Source organism: Epinephelus fuscoguttatus, linkage group LG23 (assembly GCF_011397635.1).
Source record: "Epinephelus fuscoguttatus linkage group LG23, E.fuscoguttatus.final_Chr_v1".
NCBI lineage: Eukaryota > Metazoa > Chordata > Actinopteri > Perciformes > Serranidae > Epinephelus > Epinephelus fuscoguttatus.
Genome location: NC_064774.1, coordinates 6638531 through 6657512, shown reverse-complemented (window position 1 = coordinate 6657512; position 18982 = coordinate 6638531). Strand labels below are relative to the sequence as shown.

At 45.4% G+C, this 18982-nt stretch overlaps 1 protein-coding gene across 18 annotated transcripts; it reads right to left on the bottom strand.

Moving 5' to 3' along the window:
• Positions 1-326: 326 nt before the first annotated feature.
• Positions 327-18757, bottom strand: LOC125884230 (H-2 class II histocompatibility antigen, A-U alpha chain-like). 18 transcript variants are annotated; one of them, XM_049569097.1, is made up of 5 exons: positions 18739-18757; positions 18333-18420; positions 17931-18179; positions 2034-2318; positions 327-1027 (listed from the first exon to the last, which is right to left on the bottom strand). In XM_049569097.1, exons 2-5 carry the CDS (start codon positions 18403-18405, stop codon positions 801-803), a joined length of 834 nt encoding a protein of 277 aa, XP_049425054.1. In that variant the 5' UTR covers positions 18406-18420; positions 18739-18757; the 3' UTR covers positions 327-800. The 18 variants fall into 18 exon arrangements, with proteins under 18 accessions (XP_049425054.1, XP_049425053.1, XP_049425044.1 ...); XM_049569096.1 differs by lacking the exon at positions 18739-18757 and adding an exon at positions 18713-18736; XM_049569087.1 differs by lacking the exon at positions 18739-18757 and adding an exon at positions 18659-18723 and having other exon boundaries at positions 18333-18446.
• Positions 18758-18982: the final 225 nt, after the last annotated feature.

Below are 18982 nucleotides of genomic sequence, written 5' to 3'. Positions count from 1 at the left end.
GAGAGGTACACTCTAAAACGCTGACTTATGAAGTGTTACCAAAAACTGCAGTGTTCATGTGAAGAAAACCAATACTGCTTCCCCTTAGTGACACATTTAATTAGGGGAAGATTCTTGATTTACTTGGATTTAGACTGATAATTAATGTACACTCATTTGTAGCAGTTTGTTTTAATGCTGTTGATAATTGTCAAAATAATTTACCGTGATTCAATGTGATTAAAAAAGGATACTAACTGAATTTAAGTCAGTCAGGTTCATTTAATGCTGTTATCAATGATACATCGCTCTAACAAACGAAACAATAACAACAGGACAAACGTGTGTCAAACAGCTCTGAGTTCATTACTTTATTAATGTTAATTCATACAATCATTCATTTACACATCAGAGTTTTCTGATGCATGTGTGACATAAAAGCTGTTTTTCACCCACAGATGTAGAAACAAGAACATTAAGAGATTATTTCACAGGTGAACCCAATCTGAAACATAAAACATATCATTGTACAGTTTGACAGTGTAAATCAGTGAAAGCTCTGCAGAGAAAACAGAGGGAGAAGCTGCAGCAGTTAGTTAATCAAAGTATGTGACCACTCATTCAGTTTGATCAGTACTGATCAATATCCAGCAGAGAACACATGTTGAACACCAGAGGCCTGCTGCTATGAAGCACGTTCACTGAGTCGAGCTGAATGTGGCTGCACTGTCTCTGCAGCCTGACCAACACAATGCAGCCGACACACAGTTATCTGGACACTTGTCTGAGAAACACCACAACCAGGGATCCCAACACATGTCTCAGGTGTGATGTGATTCCAGGTGTGACTCAGGCAAGTGACACCATAACTCAGTAAACCTGATCCTCACAGACAGCCCCTCTGGTGACATCATCAGCCCCGACCAATCAGCTGCACTCGTTCCTTTGATGAGGAAGAAGGTTCCAGCAGCCACACCGAGCAGACCGACAGTCAGACCCACTCCACAGAAAACTGCAGGTCCAACACTGGGCTGAGTCTTCTCCACATCTGGAGACAGAAAAGACAGAGACATGAAGCTTCACCTCCACATCTGGAGACAGAGGACACAGAAACATCTGGAGACAGAGGACACAGAAACATCTGGAGACAGAGGACACAGAAACATCTGGAGACAGAGAAACTACTGGAGACAGAAAATACAGAGACATGAAGCTCCACCTCCACATCTGGAGACAGAGACATCTGGAGACAGAGAAACATCTGGAGACAGAAAAGACAGAGACATGAAGCTTCACCTCCACATCTGGAGACAGAGACATCTGGAGACAGAGCACACAGAAACATCTGGAGACAGAAGACACAGAAACACCTGGAGACACAGAAACATCTGGAGACAGAGGACACAGAAACATCTGGAGACGGAAAATACAGAAACATCTGGAGACAGAAGACACAGAAACATCTGGAGACAGAAGACACAGAAACACCTGGAGACAGAGGACACACAAACATCTGGAGACAGAGGACACACAAACATCTGGAGACAGAGGACACAGAAACATCTGGAGACAGAGACATCTAGAGACAGAAGCATCTGGAGACAGAGAAACTACTGGAGACAGAAAAGACAGAGACATGAAGCTTCACCTCCACATCTGGAGACAGAGACATCTGGAGACAGAGCACACAGAAACATCTGGAGACAGAGCACACAGAAACATCTGGAGACAGAAGACACAGAAACACCTGGAGACACAGAAACATCTGGAGACAGAGCACACAGAAACATCTGGAGACGGAAAATACAGAAACATCTGGAGACAGAAGACACAGAAACATCTGGAGACAGAAGACACAGAAACATCTGGAGACAGAGGACACAGAAACATCTGGAGACAGAAATCATGGAAACATCTGGAGACAGAGGACACAGAAACATCTGGAGACAGAAATCATGGAAACATCTGGAGACAGAAGACACAGAAACATCTGGAGACAGAGGACACAGAAACATCTGGAGACAGATGTGTTTGTATCAATAAAGTTGTCTCACCCCAGATTCTGGTCAGTGGTTGGTCCAGGGTCTGATGTCCCACTGAACAGCTGTAGATGTCTCCCAGCTGTGGGACGAACTCCAGTCTGGAGAACTGGTTGAAGGAACCGTCCTTGTTGGGGAAGGGAACGTTGACGCTGGTTCCTTCAGTGACGTTCTTGTTGTTCTTCGTCCAGTAGAACGTTACAGGAGCAGGATAGAAACCAGTCACATGACAGATGAGGATGTTGTTCTGTCCCAGCTCCACGTTGTCTCTGGAGTAGATCATGGGACTGGACGGAGGATCTGAACACAGACACAGCTCAGATTAATGTCTTGCATCAACTCTTGTTCCAGAGGACGGTAAAGTGAGAACAAGTATTATCAGTGAAAGTTAACTGTGGTATCTCCAGACATTTATTTGGATAGTTAAAGGAATCAAGAAGGGTTGAAAGAACAGATCTACACAGGAGTAATTCTCATATCAGGGTTGGTGTTGCAGACAACTAGTTTCATATAACCTTCTTCACTCAACACATCACATGAAAAATAAAGTTTTTCCACACTGAAATTTAAAAGTTCCCAAAAAATGTTTCTTGGTGCAACGTCATGTGTTTATCAGGCAGCACCCAGGCTGTTTACAGACAGAGAATGTCAGCTGAGTCATCCATCACATCGTTCACAAACTATTCAATATGCACATGTGAAACACACATACATACATACATGACGTATCATACTTTTGCAATAACTGTTTGTTTTCAATGAATTTAATGTCATAATACACCAGAGGAAGTTAATCAGTAAATAGTTTATTTGGCACCACTGGGAGACACATAATCAAAGAAAGGGTAAAAAAAGACAAATTGTATGTGGTATTTTTTATCAGCAGGGATCAGGATTTGCAGACTCTGTGGGATAGTTTAAGAACAGCAGAGAAAATATTTTTAAGATGTAAAAATCATAATTTGAGGAAAGGTCTGAAGAATTCAAGAAACAGCAAACTGAATTTGATAAAAAGTCACGAACTGTGAAATGAAAATTTAACAGAGGTCTCTCATTGCATATTGATCATATACAAACTCATAATCCTCAACAGTTTTGGAATGAAATTAATAGATTAGGTCCCAGAAAATGAAGGGAAATACCCGTGGAAGTAAAACTAGAGAATGGTGAATGTAGCTCTGTCTTGGACGTTGTCTTACAAATATGGGAAAAAGATTTTGCAGATCTGTTTTCTAGCTGTGACAATTCATTCAATGAATCTTTCTTGGGGGAAATCACCTGTTTGAAAAAAACTATGAAACTGAAATGAATGATGAAGAAAATAATTGTAATGTGTTCCTGAATGTTTTCTGTTGAAGAGGTAAAACATGTCATAGATAAATGTAAACTGAAAAAAAAGGTGCAGGAATTGATGACATTTCCTATGAAGTACTAAAGTCACCAAGGATGTTTAAAGAAGCAACAGACAACATCTCTTCCCAAATATATCATGATGAAAATAATGTGGGTTGCACAGGGTAGTGTCCACAGTAAAATCAGACTATCAGCGTTTACATAGGTTACTTAGTGGCTTTGCAATCTTTGCAATAAGCTTCTGCCACCGGTGCTGAAATTTCCTGGAAAAAATCTGCTTTACGGCAGGAAACGCGTCATGTATTGCGAAACTGGTCGGCCAGCCAATCAGGGACTGGAGCTGGTCCTTATGAGGAGTTGGGCATGAGATAGTTGAGTCACGAGCACAATGGCAGACGGACAAAGTTTGGAGACAAGTGAAAAACGGCCTAGCAAAAGAAAAGGAGCTCCTCTGTGTGAGGAGGCAAAGAAGAGCAAAAAGGAGAGTGATAAAAGAAGAGGAAAAACAAGAGTAAACCTCAGTCAGAGTCAGAGTAGATGATCAGATTGTGGGCATATTATTATATGCAGACAATGTAGTGTTGCTTGCAGAACAGGAACATGATCTGCAGATTATGTTGAATATTGTTGCTGATTGGTGCTGGAAATGGAGACTGGTGGTAAATCAAGACAAAACTCAAATATACATTTCAGACAACAATTAGTGGAGAGAAGCCCAGTTGGTTTCACTCTTGGTTCGGTAGTGCTGACATACACCAACCAATATAAATATCTTGGCTTGACATTGGATGAGCATTTGACATTTAAAGAAGCAGTCAGTGTTGTAGCTCATTCTGCGGGTAGAGCATTGGGATCTGTAATCAACAAAGTTAAGCACTGTGGTACTTTGGGATTTCATACTCACACACAGCTTTACAATTCATGTGTGTATATCCTGTGTCAGATTATGCTCCTGGTGTTTGGGGGTTCCTTGAATATAAAAGTTGTAACACTGTGCATTATAGAGCTATTCGATCCTTTCTTGGAGTTCATAAACTTACCTCAGGTTTAGCTATTAGTGGAGATATGGGATGGAAACCTCCAAACATTAGGCATAGATGTGAAATGATTTGGCTTTGGAATAGACTGGAGAGAAGACAGAATATCTTGTTCAAGAATGAGCTGTTATAGCATGTTTGTTTCTTTTTTGTTATTTTGAAATGAACTGAATTGTTATGAATTATACGCTGCAACTGTCTCTCTTGGTGTCTTATAAACCCACGAGGGTCGGGCACTGTTAGGTGCATGACACGTGAATAAAAGAAACTAACTAACAGAAACTAACTATGTCAAGATGTTTTTCTCCAACATATGACCCCTTCAGAGGGAGTGGATGAGCCACTTGTTTCACTCAAATTCTCTGATAAAACTAGAGAGACAAAGTTTATCATTCATGAGAGGGTCAGGTTCCAGCTGTTGAATACAACACTAGACACTGATGGATGTAATGTCATAGTCTCACTGGTAATTTGAGCAACCAGGGATGGTGACCTTTTTTTTTAAACCTTTTTGCCAAAATCCCAAATGCAGATAATCAGCACATAATTACAGGTGGAGATTTTCATTTAATCCACAGATAGTCCTATAAACAAGTAACCCAATCTAAATCTGCCAATATAGTAGAAACAGGTGAGCGTAAGAGCAGCACCAATGTCAGACAGGACAGTTTATAATGATCTTTAATGCACTGCTGTGATAAATAACTGCATAGAGAGCAGACAGGCATGGAGTGCCAGAGCAGAAAGTAGGTGAATAGCTGGTGTTCGCCAGGTGCACACTGTTACATGACCCCAGACCCCAGACCTCCCAGTGGAGCTCAGCAGGATTTAGATTAATATGTCATTTATTTGGATTCATGTCTCCACCAGTTTTTATCAGACAGAAACCTTATCATTTACACTTTCCAATGTGTCCGCTGTCACACTAGAGTGTTTTGGAGTCATTTGATGGTGTATTTGATTAGTTTTGAGGGAGGGAAGGGGCTGTACCGTTCACCTCCATTTCAGCGGGCAACTCTGCCCCACCGATCTCAAAACAGCACGCACTGACAATTAAAGGTAATGTACCTACTCATATGACTATAGGGATTACGGCAATAGGCGAATTTGCCAAAATGTCGAACTATCCCTTTAAATATGATCCAGAAATATATTCTCCCTAAAAGTCACACGACTCTGACAATACTGACACATGTGTTTAAAACTGTCCAACAACATTAGAGAGTGTTAAACTGATCACAGTAACTGAAACCTCCTCAGTCTGCTGAGGGTTAATGATGATCACATGTCTGTTCCAATGTATGTTCACTGAATGAGAGGAAGGACTCTGTCACTGTGGGATCCTTCCTTGGGTGGTTACATCTTCAAATGTCTAGTTTTGTCTGACTAACGGTCCAAAATCCAGAAATATTCAGCTGGTCATTATGTTCAACAAAGAAAAACAAAAACTGCAATTTCATTTGTTTGTGAAGTCGTGTGAACGTGGTGTAGTTTGTTTACGGCCTGGTTGTGGCGGTGACGTTAAGTTGTGTGACCGTGTGTAGTTTGTTTACGGCCTAGTTGTGACGTTAAATCATGTGACCGTGGTGTAGTTTGTTTACGGTCTGGTTGTGACATTAAGTCATGTGACCGTGGTGTAGTTTGTTTACAGTCTGGTTGTGGCACTGACGTTAAGTCATGTGACCGTGGTGTAGTTTGTTTACAGCCTGGTTGTGGCGGTGACGTTAAGTCATGTGACCGTGTGTAGTTTGTTTACGGCCTAGTTGTGACGTTAAATCATGTGACCGTGGTGTAGTTTGTTTACGGCCTAGTTGTGACATTAAGTCATGTGACCGTGGTGTAGTTTGTTTACAGTCTGGTTGTGGCTGAGACGTTAAGTCATGTGACCGTGGTGTAGTTTGTTTACGGCCTGGTTGTGGCTGAGACGTTAAGTCATGTGACCGTGGTGTAGTTTTTTTACGGCCTAGTTGTGACGTTAAGTCGTGTGACCGTGGTGTAGTTTGTTTACAGTCTGGTTGTGGCACTGACGTTAAGTCATGTGACCGTGGTGTAGTTTGTTTACAGCCTGGTTGTGGCGGTGACATTAAGTCATGTGCCCGTGGTGTAGTTTGTTTACGGTCTGGTTGTGGCACTGACGTTAAGTCATGTGACCGTAGTGTAGTTTGTTTACAGCCTGGTTGTGGCGGTGATGTTAAGTCATGTGACCGTGGTGTAGTTTGTTTACGGTCTGGTTGTGGTGACGTTAAGTCACGCGTGGCCGTGGTGTAGTTTGTTTACAGCCTGTTTGTGGTGGTGACGTTGTCATGTGACCGTGGTGTAGTTTGTTTACGGTGTGGTTGTGGCACTGACGTTAAGTCATGTGGCCGTGGTGTAGTTTGTTTACAGCCTGTTTGTGGTGGTGACGTTGTCATGTGACCGTGGTGTAGTTTGTTTACGGTGTGGTTGTGGCACTGACGTTAAGTCATGTGACCATGGTGTAGTTTGTTTACAGTCTGGTTGTGGCAGTGACGTTAAGTCATGTGACCATGGTGTAGTTTGTTTACAGCCTGGTTGTGGCGGTGACGTTAAGTCATGTGACCGTGTGTAGTTTGTTTACGGCCTAGTTGTGACGTTAAATCATGTGACCGTGGTGTAGTTTGTTTACGGCCTAGTTGTGACATTAAGTCATGTGACCGTGGTGTAGTTTGTTTACGGCCTGGTTGTGGCTGAGACGTTAAGTCATGTGACCGTGGTGTAGTTTTTTTACGGCCTAGTTGTGACGTTAAGTCATGTGACCGTGGTGTAGTTTGTTCACAGTCTGGTTGTGGCGGTGACGTTAAGTCGTGTGACCGTGGTGTAGTTTGTTCACAGTCTGGTTGTGGCGGTGATGTTAAGTCATGTGACCGTGGTGTAGTTTGTTTACAGTCTGGTTGTGGCACTGACGTTAAGTCATGTGGCCGTGGTGTAGTTTGTTTACAGCCTGGTTGTGGCGGTGACGTTAAGTCATGTGACCGTGGTGTAGTTTGTTTACTGTCTGGTTGTGGCACTGACGTTAAGTCATGTGACCGTAGTGTAGTTTGTTTACAGCCTGGTTGTGGCGGTGATGTTAAGTCATGTGACCGTGGTGTAGTTTGTTTACGGTCTGGTTGTGGCACTGACGTTAAGTCATGTGGCCGTGGTGTAGTTTGTTTACAGCCTGGTTGTGGTGGTGACGTTGTCATGTGACCGTGGTGTAGTTTGTTTACGGTCTGGTTGTGGCACTGACGTTAAGTCATGTGGCCGTGGTGTAGTTTGTTTACAGCCTGGTTGTGGTGGTGACGTTGTCATGTGACCGTGGTGTAGTTTGTTTACGGTGTGGTTGTGGCACTGACGTTAAGTCATGTGACCATGGTGTAGTTTGTTTACAGTCTGGTTGTGGCAGTGACGTTAAGTCATGTGACCGTGGTGTAGTTTGTTTACAGCCTGGTTGTGGCGGTGACGTTAAGTTGTATGACCGTGGTGTAGTTTGTTTATGGTCTGGTTGTGGCACTGACGTTAAGTCATGTGGCCGTGGTGTAGTTTGTTTACGGCCTGGTTGTGGCGGTGACGTTAAGTCATGTGACCGTGGTGTAGTTTGTTTACAGTCTGGTTGTGGCGGTGACATTAAGTCATGTGACCGTGGTGTAGTTTGTTTACAGCCTGGTTGTGGCGGTGACGTTAAATCATGTGACCGTGGTGTAGTTTGTTTACGGCCTAATTGTGACGTTAAGTCATGTGACCATGGTGTAGTTTGTTTACAGCCTGGTTGTGGTGGTAACGTTAAATCATGTGACCGTGTGTAGTTTGTTTACGGCCTGGTTGTGGCGGTGACGTTAAATCATGTGACCGTGTGTAGTTTGTTTACGGCCTAGTTGTGACGTTAAGTCATGTGATCATGGTGTAATTTGTTTACAGCCTGGTTGTGGTGGTGACGTTAAATCAGGTGACCGTGTGTAGTTTGTTTACGGCCTAGTTGTGACGTTAAGTCATGTGATCATGGTGTAATTTGTTTACAGCCTGGTTGTGGTGGTGACGTTAAATCAGGTGACCGTGTGTAGTTTGTTTACGGCCTAGTTGTGACGTTAAGTCATGTGACCGTGGTGCAGTTTGTTTACGGTCTGGTTGTGGCACTAACGTTAAGTCATGTGACCGTCGTGTAGTTTGTGACTGTGGTGTAGTTTGTTTACAGCCTGGTTGTGGAGGTGATGTTAAGTCATGTGACCATATTGTAGTTTGTTCACAGCCTGGTTGTGGTGGTGACGTTAAGTCATGTGACTGTGGTGTAGTTTGTTTACGGTCTGGTTGTGGCGGTGACGTTAAGTCGTGACCGTGGTGTAGTTTGTTCAAGGCCTGGTTGTGGCTGTGATGTTAAGTCATGTGACCGTGGTGTAGTTTGTTTACAGCCTGGTTGTGGCGGTGACGTTAAGTCATGTGACCGTGGTGTAGTTTGTTTACAGCCTGGTTGTGACGTTAAGTCGTGTGACCGTGGTGTAGTTTGTTTACGGCCTGGTTGTGGCGGTGACGTTAAATCGTGTGGCCGTGGTGTAGTTTGTTTACAGCCTGGTTGTGGCGGTGACGTTAAGTCATGTGACCGTGGTGTAGTTTGTTTACGGCCTGGTTGTGACGTTAAGTCATGTGACTGTGGTGTAGTTTGTTTACGGCCTGGTTGTGGCGCTGACGTTAAGTCATGTGACCGTGGTGTAGTTTGTTCACGGCCTGGTTGTGGCGGTGATGTTAAGTCATGTGACCGTGGTGTAGTTGTTTACAGTCTGGTTGTGACGTTAAGTCATGTGACCGTGGTGTAGTTTGTTTACAGCCTGGTTGTGGCCGTGGTGTAGTTTGTTTACAGCCTGGTTGTGGCGGTGACGTTAAGTCGTGTGACCATGGTGTAGTTTGTTTACAGCCTGGTTGTGGCGGTGACGTTAAGTCATGTGACCGTGGTGTAGGTGTGACCGTGGTGTAGTTTGTTCACGGCCTGGTTGTGGCGGTGACGTTAAGTCATGTGACCGTGGTGTAGTTGCTTACGGTCTGGTTTGGCACTGACGTTAAGTCATGTGACCGTGGTGTAGTTTGTTTACAGACTGGTTGTGGCAGTGACGTTAAGTCGTGTGACCGTGGTGTAGTTTGTTTACAGCCTGGTTGTGGCGGTGACGTTAAGTCACGTGACCGTGGTGTAGTTTGTTTACGGCCCGGTTGTGGCGGTGATGTTAAGTCATGTGACCGTGGTGTAGTTTGTTTACAGCCCGGTTGTGGCGGTGATGTTAAGTCACGTGACCGTGGTGTAGTTTGTTTACGGCCCGGTTGTGGCGGTGACGTTAAGTCACGTGACCGTGGTGTAGTTTGTTTACAGCCCGGTTGTGGCGGTGATGTTAAGTCACGTGACCGTGGTGTAGTTTGTTTACAGCCTGGTTGTGGCGGTGATGTTAAGTCATGTGACCGTGGTGTAGTTTGTTTACGGCCCGGTTGTGGCGGTGACGTTAAGTCACGTGACCGTGGTGTAGTTTGTTTACGGCCTGGTTGTGGCGGTGATGTTAAGTCGTGTGACCGTGGTGTAGGTTGTTTACGGCCTGGTTGTGGCGGGGACGTTAAGTCGTGTGACCGTGGTGTAGTTTGTTTACGCCCGGTTGTGGCGGTGATGTTAAGTCGTGTGACCGTGGTGTAGTTTGTTTACAGCCCGGTTGTGGCGGTGATGTTAAGCGTGACCGTGGTGTGTAGTTTGTTTACGGCCCTGTTGTGGCGGTGACGCTAAGTCACGTGACCGTGGTGTAGTTTGTTTACAGCCTGGTTGTGGCGGTGACGCTAAGTCACGTGACCGTGGTGTAGTTTGTTTACGGCCCGGTTGTGGCGGTGACGTTAAGTCACGTGACCGTGGTGTAGTTTGTTTACGGCCCGGTTGTGGCGGTGACGTTAAGTCACGTGACTGTGGTGTAGTTTGTTTACGGCCCGGTTGTGGCGGTGATGTTAAGTCATGTGACCGTGGTGTAGTTTGTTTACGCCCGGTGGTGACGTTAAGTCGCGTGACCGTGTGTGTAGTTTGTTTACGCCCGGTTGTGGCGGTGATGTTAAGTCATGTGACCGTGTAGTTGGTTGTGGCTGTGACGTTAAGTCATGTGACTGTGGTGTAGTTTGTTTACGGCCTGGTTGTGGCGGTGGCGTTAAGTCATGTGACCGTGGTGTAGTTTGTTTATGGCCTGGTTGTGGCTGTGACGTTAAGTCATGTGACTGTGGTGTAGTTTGTTTACGGCCTGGTTGTGGCTGTGACGTTAAGTCGTGATCATGGTGTAGTTTGTTTACGGTCTGGTTGTGGCTGTGACGTTAAGTCGTGATCATGGTGTAGTTTGTTTACGGCCTGGTTGTGGCGGTGACATTAAAGGGCCAGTGTGTAATATTTGGCATGGTTTATTGTCAATCTGAATCTGAATCTGAATATTCTACCCATTAATATGTTTATATAAGTGTATAATCGCTATAAAATAAAATTCATTTGGTTTTCGTAGCCTTATAATTATGCTTTTATATATATATATATATATATAGCAAGGGCCTTGCTTTAGAGAGGTCGCCATCTTGCACCGCCATGTATGTACGGCAGACCGAGCGGACAATCCAGCCAGCCAGAGAACGCGTTTCGTGTGTATAAATGAACCAACGAAGACAGCGGAAGGAAGGAAGAAGGAGGAGGAAACAGCAGAGAGTGTTAGTAGTTCGTCGATGGAGAGTAGTGAAAAGTTTTTTTAGTTACAAAGTTTGCGAATGGACCACACTTACCACGCAACAGGGGAGAATGAACCCGAACCGTCATCTACGAGGAACAGAAGACGCAACTTGTAGTAGGGTCCAGAATCTCAGTTCTGTGACCATTTTCTGGCTAACATGTTTTGATGATTGATTTGACATCTATAGGCCTTTTATAAAAAATTTAGTTCCAAGGTCCCTCCCAAAAGTTCCGGGCTTTTTTGCTAGAGCGCCAAATCCAAGATGGCCGCCAGCAGCCATCTTGAAAAATTAACTTTTGAACCAGAGCACCTAGAATCATGTATGAAGACACTTTTTCATATAAGCTGACCATGAGGATTTCAATTCTGACATCAGTTTGACGTTATGACAGCATTTTGACCCAGAAATGCAAGATGGCTGCCATCCAGTAGTGTGAAAACTTAACTTTCGAATGTAAAGGTTTTAGTCAAAGAAAATTATTTATAAAAGAAACCCTCTAAAGTGCATTTTACTTTTTAAACTATATTTGATCATTTATTCTGGTAGATCATGTCAATACCTTTCAAATGATGTATAATACACCAAGGTTTAAAGCTATAGTGCGTAACTTCTACATGTCCGTAAATGTCCGTTTCCTCCAAGCCACTACTAGAGGAGATGACGTAATGCTGATCAGCCGATCGGCTCCTCTGACATCTCAAGGTATTTTTTAATATATATAATTTTTAGTTTGCGTGTCGACTGGCGACATTCCCGCGCTGGCGCACAGGAAATGCCGCGTTTTACCTCACAACAAAAAGGGAGGGGGAGGAAGAGCGGAGAGTGTCACAGCAAGAGGTAGAAAGAGAAAGCAACATGGCGGAGAACCCAAAGAAGCGGCCGAGACACGGTTCAGAAGTGGATCCTACCACAAAGAAAAAGCCTGGACGTTCGGCTGAAGGTCTGTTAGCAAAGAAGGAAAGTGACCGACGGAGAAGGCAAACAAGGATTTGTATTGGTGTCGCTTTTCCTCGGTGAAGAGCCCTGAAGGAAGAAATTGGGCTGAGGGCAGACACGGATGTTGCCTTGCTGCTGTTGGATAAGTAAGTGACTTGGTTTATAATTATATTATGAGTAGTATGTGTTGCTGTTACATGTACTGGACCTAGTACTTTATTATTTTCTTGGAAATGGTGCTATGAACGTAATGTAATGTTAGCAGCCTGGTGTTCGCCACGTTGTGTAGCATTGTGTACACGGTGTGAGGCGAGTGTTACTCTGTGTACACGGTGTGTGGCGGGTGTTACTCTGCGTACACGGTGTGTGGCGAGTGTTACTCTGCGTACACGGTGTGTGGCGAGTGTTACTCTGCGTACACGGTGTGTGGCGAGTATTATTCTGCGTACACGGTGTGTGGCGAATATTACTCTGTGTACACGGTGTGTGGCGAGTGTTACTCTGTGTACATGGTGTGTGGCGGGTGTGTAGCGAGTGTTACTCTGTGTACACGGTGTGTGGCGGGTGTGTGGCGAGTGTTACTCTGTGTACACGGTGTGTGGCGAGTGTTACTCTGTGTACACGGTGTGTGGCGGGTGTGTGGCGAGTGTTACTCTGTGTACACGGTGTGTGGCGAGTGTTACTCGGTGTACACGGTGTGTGGCGAGTGTTAGTCTGTGTACACGGAAGTGCCGGCTTATTTGTTGTAATAACGCATTATCCACTGGGGGGCGACAAAAGTTACGCACTGTAGCTTTAAACAAAAATGACTTTGTTGACACACAGTAAAAAATATCTTAAGACACGTATTGACCATGTTAGTGTGTGTGTGTGTGTGTGTGTGTGTGTGTGTGTAGTGGGGGTACTGTAAGCAGTTAGGCTACTGTTGTGGTTAGCCTACTGTCCCTTTAAATATATTGTGGTCACTGCACTTTAAGTTACTCCCTGGTCATCTTCTAATCTTGAGTAAGTATCAATTTTGTTTTACATTTTTCCTTACATTCCCACCCAGTTAGGCAAAAGTAAAATGAAAATTGAATCACATTTCGTAATCTGAAATATTTGTTAATAATCATCACATTTGCTAGCTAGCTTGATCACAACCGCTACCGGTTGCTAACTTTAGCTATCACACACAAACACACACACACACACACACACACACACACACACACACACACACACACTAACGTGGTCAATACATGTCTTAAGATATTTTTTACTGTGTGTCAAAATAGTCATTTTAGTTTAAAGCTACAGTGCGTAACTTCTGTCATCCCCCAGCGGATAATGCGTCATTACAACAAATAAGCCGGCACTTCCATTTACACAGAGTAACACTCGCTTCACACTGTGTACACAACGCTACACAACGTGGCGAACACCAGGCTGCTGAAATTACATTATGTTCATAGCACCATTTCCAAGAAAATAATAAAGTAGTAGGTCCAGTACATGTAACAGCAACACATACTACTCATAATATAATTGTGTGACGTTAAGTCATGTGTCCGTGGTGTAGTTTGTTTACGGCCTGGTTGTGGATTGATGTTAAGTCGTGTGACCGTGGTGTAGTTTGTTTACGGCCTGGTTGTGGCGGTAACGTTAAGTCATGTGACCGTGGTGTAGTTTGTTTACGGCCTGGTTGTGGATTGATGTTAAGTCGTGTGACCGTGGTGTAGTTTGTTTACGGCCTGGTTGTGGATTGATGTTAAGTCGTGTGACCGTGGTGTAGTTTGTTTACGGCCTGGTTGTGGCGGTAACGTTAAGTCATGTGACCGTGGTGTAGTTTGTTTATGGCCTGGTTGTGGCGCTGACATTAAGTCATCTGACCGTGGTGTAGTTTGTTTACGGCCTGGTTGTGACGCTGACATTAAGTCATCTGACCGTGGTGTAGTTTGTTTACAGCCTGGTTGTGGTGGTGATAAGCTCTGCCACCATCCATTCTTTTGTCAGTACTTTCACACATTTTGGTTAATTCATGATCACCCCGCAGCCTCTCATCTGCGTTTTGTTATGGGGCTCAACTGCTACACACACACACACACACTCACAGACACATAGACACAGACACGCACACACACACACACACACACACTGTGAACAGCTGAGCAGCTATGGTGGAAACAAAGTGAAGATAACTAAAAAATGATTTGAGCTGATGGCAGCTACAGTCATTACTGTGAGTGACATTAAGATGTAGAAAGTGATGTTCAATAGGCTCCGCCCACTGTCTCTCATCCACCGTCACTAACGTGATGTCTTACACAAGGACAGCACGCTAGTTTGGCTAATGGCTAACTGTAACTGATGACCTAACAAGGAGGACAGAGGACAGGAGGACAGGAGGACAGAGGACAGAGGACAGGAGGACAGGAGGACAGAGGACAGAGGACAGGAGGACAGGAGGACAGAGGACAGGAGGACAGAGGACAAGAGGACAAGAGGACAGGAGGACAGAGGACAGGAGGACAAGAGGACAGAAGGACAAGAGGACAAGAGGACAAGAGGACAGAAGGACAGAGGACAGGAGGACAAGAGGACAGAAGGACAGGAGGACAGAGGACAGTTATCTTGTTCTGATTTTTTTCTGTTGAAATTAACATATTTTATAAAAAACAATTCTTAATAGATAAAATCAACCAATGAGGAGCGTCGATCAAACCCTACATTAGACGAGGGAACCAGGACAACACCGTCTCCAGGGTCGGACTATAAACACCGTCTTCAGGGTCAGACTATAAACATCGTCTCTAGGGTCGGACTATAAACACCGTCTCCAGGGTCAAACTATAAACACCGTCTCCAGGGTCGGACTATAAACACCGTCTCTAGGGTCGGACTATAAACACCGTCTCCAGGGTCGGACTATAAACACCGTCTCCAGGGTCGGACTATAAACACCGTCTCCAGGGTCAAACTATAAACACCGTCTCCAGGGTCGGACTATAAACACCGTCTCCAGGGTCGGACTATAAACACCGTCTCCAGGGTCAAACTAACTGCGTTTTGTTATGGGGCTCAACTGCTACACACACACACACACACTCACAGACACATAGACACAGACACACACACACACACACACACACACACACACACACACACACACTGTGAACAGCTGAGCAGCTATGGTGGAAACAAAGTGAAGATAACTAAAAAATGATTTGAGCTGATGGCAGCTACAGTCGTTACTGTGAGTGACATTAAGATGTAGAAAGTGATGTTCAATAGGCTCCGCCCACTGTCTCTCATCCACCGTCACTAACGTGATGTCTTACACAAGGACAGCACGCTAGTTTGGCTAATGGCTAACTGTAACTGATGACCTAACAAGGAGGACAGAGGACAGGAGGACAGGAGGACAGAGGACAGAGGACAGGAGGACAGGAGGACAGAGGACAGAGGACAGGAGGACAGGAGGACAGAGGACAGGAGGACAGAGGACAAGAGGACAAGAGGACAGGAGGACAGAGGACAGGAGGACAAGAGGACAGAAGGACAAGAGGACAAGAGGACAAGAGGACAGAAGGACAGAGGACAGGAGGACAAGAGGACAGAAGGACAGGAGGACAGAGGACAGTTATCTTGTTCTGATTTTTTTCTGTTGAAATTAACATATTTTATAAAAAACAATTCTTAATAGATAAAATCAACCAATGAGGAGCGTCGATCAAACCCTACATTAGACGAGGGAACCAGGACAACACCGTCTCCAGGGTCGGACTATAAACACCGTCTCCAGGGTCGGACTATAAACACCGTCTCCAGGGTCAAACTATAAACACCGTCTCTAGGGTCGGACTATAAACACCGTCTCCAGGGTCGGACTATAAACACCGTCTCCAGGGTCAAACTATAAACACCGTCTCCAGGGTCAAACTATAAACACCGTCTCCAGGGTCAAACTATAAACACCGTCTCTAGGGTCGGACTATAAACACCGTCTTCAGGGTCGGACTATAAACATCGTCTCCAGGGTCGGACTATAAACACCGTCTCCAGGGTCAAACTATAAACACCGTCTCTAGGGTCGGACTATAAACACCGTCTCCAGGGTCGGACTATAAACACCGTCTCCAGGGTCAAACTATAAACACCGTCTCCAGGGTCGGACTATAAACACCGTCTCTAGGGTCGGACTATAAACACCGTCTCCAGGGTCAAACTATAAACACCGTCTCTAGGGTCGGACTATAAACACCGTCTCTAGGGTCGGACTATAAACACCGTCTCCAGGGTCGGACTATAAACACCGTCTCCAGGGTCGGACTATAAACACCGTCTCCAGGGTCGGACTATAAACACCGTCTCTAGGGTCGGACTATAAACACCGTCTCCAGGGTCGGACTATAAACATTGTCTCCAGGGTCGGACTATAAACACCGTCTCATTGTCTCCAGGGTCGGACTATAAACACCGTCTCTAGGGTCGGACTATAAACACCGTCTCCAGGGTCGGACTATAAACACCGTCTCCAGGGTCGGACTATAAACACCGTCTCCAGGGTCAGACTATAAACACCGTCTTCAGGGTCGGACTATAAACAGCGTCTCCAGGGTCGGACTATAAACATCGTCTTCAGGGTCGGACTATAAACACCGTCTCCAGGGTCGGACTATAAACACCGTCTCCAGGGTCGGACTATAAACATTGTCTCCAGGGTCGGACTATAAACACCGTCTCTAGGGTCAGACTATAAACATCGTCTCCAGGGTCGGACTATAAACACCGTCTCCAGGGTCGGACTATAAACAACGTCTCCAGGGTCGGACTATAAACAACGTCTCCAGGGTCAGACTATAAACATTGTCTCCAGGGTCGGACTATAAACAACGTCTCCAGGGTCGGACTATAAACAACGTCTCCAGGGTCGGACTATAAACATTGTCTCCAGGGTCGGACTATAAACACCGTCTCCAGGGTCAGACTATAAACATTGTCTCCAGGGTTGGACTATAAACACCGTCTCCAGGGTCGGACTACAAACACCGTCTCTAGGGTCGGACTATAAACACCGTCTCCAGGGTCGGACTGCAAACACCGTCTCCAGGGTCAGACTGTAAACACCGTCTCTAGGGTCGGACTGTAAACACCGTCTCCAGGGTCGGACTATAAACACCGTCTCCAGGGTCGGACTATAAACACCGTCTCTAGGGTCGGACTATAAACACCGTCTCCAGGGTCGGACTATAAACACCGTCTCCAGGGTCGGACTATAAACAACGTCTCCAGGGTCGGACTATAAACACCGTCTCTAGGGTCGGACTATAAACACCGTCTCTAGGGTCGGACTATAAACACTGTCTCCAGGGTCGGACTATAAACACCGTCTCCAGGGTCGGACTATAAACACCGTCTCTAGGGTCGGACTATAAACACCGTCTCCAGGGTCGGACTATAAACACCGTCTCTAGGGTCGGACTATAAACACCGTCTCTAGGGTCGGACTATAAACACCGTCTCCAGGGTCGGACTATAAACACCGTCTCTAGGGTCGGACTATAAACACCGTCTCCAGGGTCGGACTATAAACACCGTCTCCAGGGTCGGACTATAAACATCGTCTCTAGGGTCGGACTATAAACACCGTCTCCAGGGTCGGACTATAAACACCGTCTCTAGGGTCGGACTATAAACACCGTCTCCAGGGTCGGACTATAAACACCGTCTCTAGGGTCGGACTATAAACACCGTCTCTAGGGTCGGACTATAAACACCGTCTCTAGCAGACTCTATCTGGAGCCAGTTTGTTACAAACAGTCTGACGTGCAGTGAGTTTGACTTTAGTTTAAAGAGCTGAGGACAAAGTGTGAGATGTGTTTGTCTTTACCGAATTCCAGTGGGATGTCCTTTATTGCTTTGAGTCCCACTTTCAGGTTCTGTCTGCAGGTCTGTTGCTTAGCCTCTGCACTCTCATAAGTTCCTTCCACATAGCTGATGTGATCAATGAAGCTGGGCTGAGGCTCCACCCCCTTCTTGTTGATGAAGTCTGCGTACCACATCTCCTCACCATCCAGAGCGTACATGTCCTCTCCATCAGAGTCTGAACAGCCAACGATCTCAATGTCCTCATGTAGACCTGAAAACAGAGACACAGGGTTCACACTGACTGTTTGTTTGTTTGTTTGTTTGTTTGTTTGTTTGTTTGTTGTTGAGTCAGTAAACAAACAGTGTGTTTCCTGTGTTTGAACCTTCAGAGGTTTAAATGTGAAACTAAAGGACAGAAACTTACCGTCAGCTGAGACACTGAGGACACAGGAGAGGACCAGGACCACCATCATCTTCATCATCTTCATCATCTTCATCAGCTCTCTGTAGACCTGAACCTGTCTGAGTCTCTGTAGACCTGGACCTGTCTGAGTCTCTCTGTAGACCTGGACCTGTCTGAGTCTCTGTAGACCTGAACCTGTCTGAGTCTCTCTGTAGACCTGAACCTGTCTGAGTCTCTGTAGACCTGAACCTGTCTGAGTCTCTGTAGACCTGAACCTGTCTGAGTCTCTGTAGACCTGAACCTGTCTGAGTCTCTGTAGACCTGAACCTGTCTGAGTCTCTGTAGACCTGAACCTGTCTGAGTCTCTCTGTAGACCTGAACCTGTCTGAGTCTCTGTAGACCTGGACCTGTCTGAGTCTCTGTAGACCTGGACCTGTCTGAGTCTCTGTGTAGACCTGAACCTGTCTGAGTCTCTGTAGACCTGAACCTGTCTGAGTCTATATAGACCTGGACCTGTCTGAGTCTCTGTAGACCTGAACTTGTCTGAGTCTCTCTGTAGACGTGAACCTGTCTGAGTCTCTCTGTAGACCTGAACCTGTCTGAGTCTCTCTGTAGACCTGAACCTGTCTGAGTCTCTGTAGACCTGAACCTGTCTGAGTCTCTGTAGACCT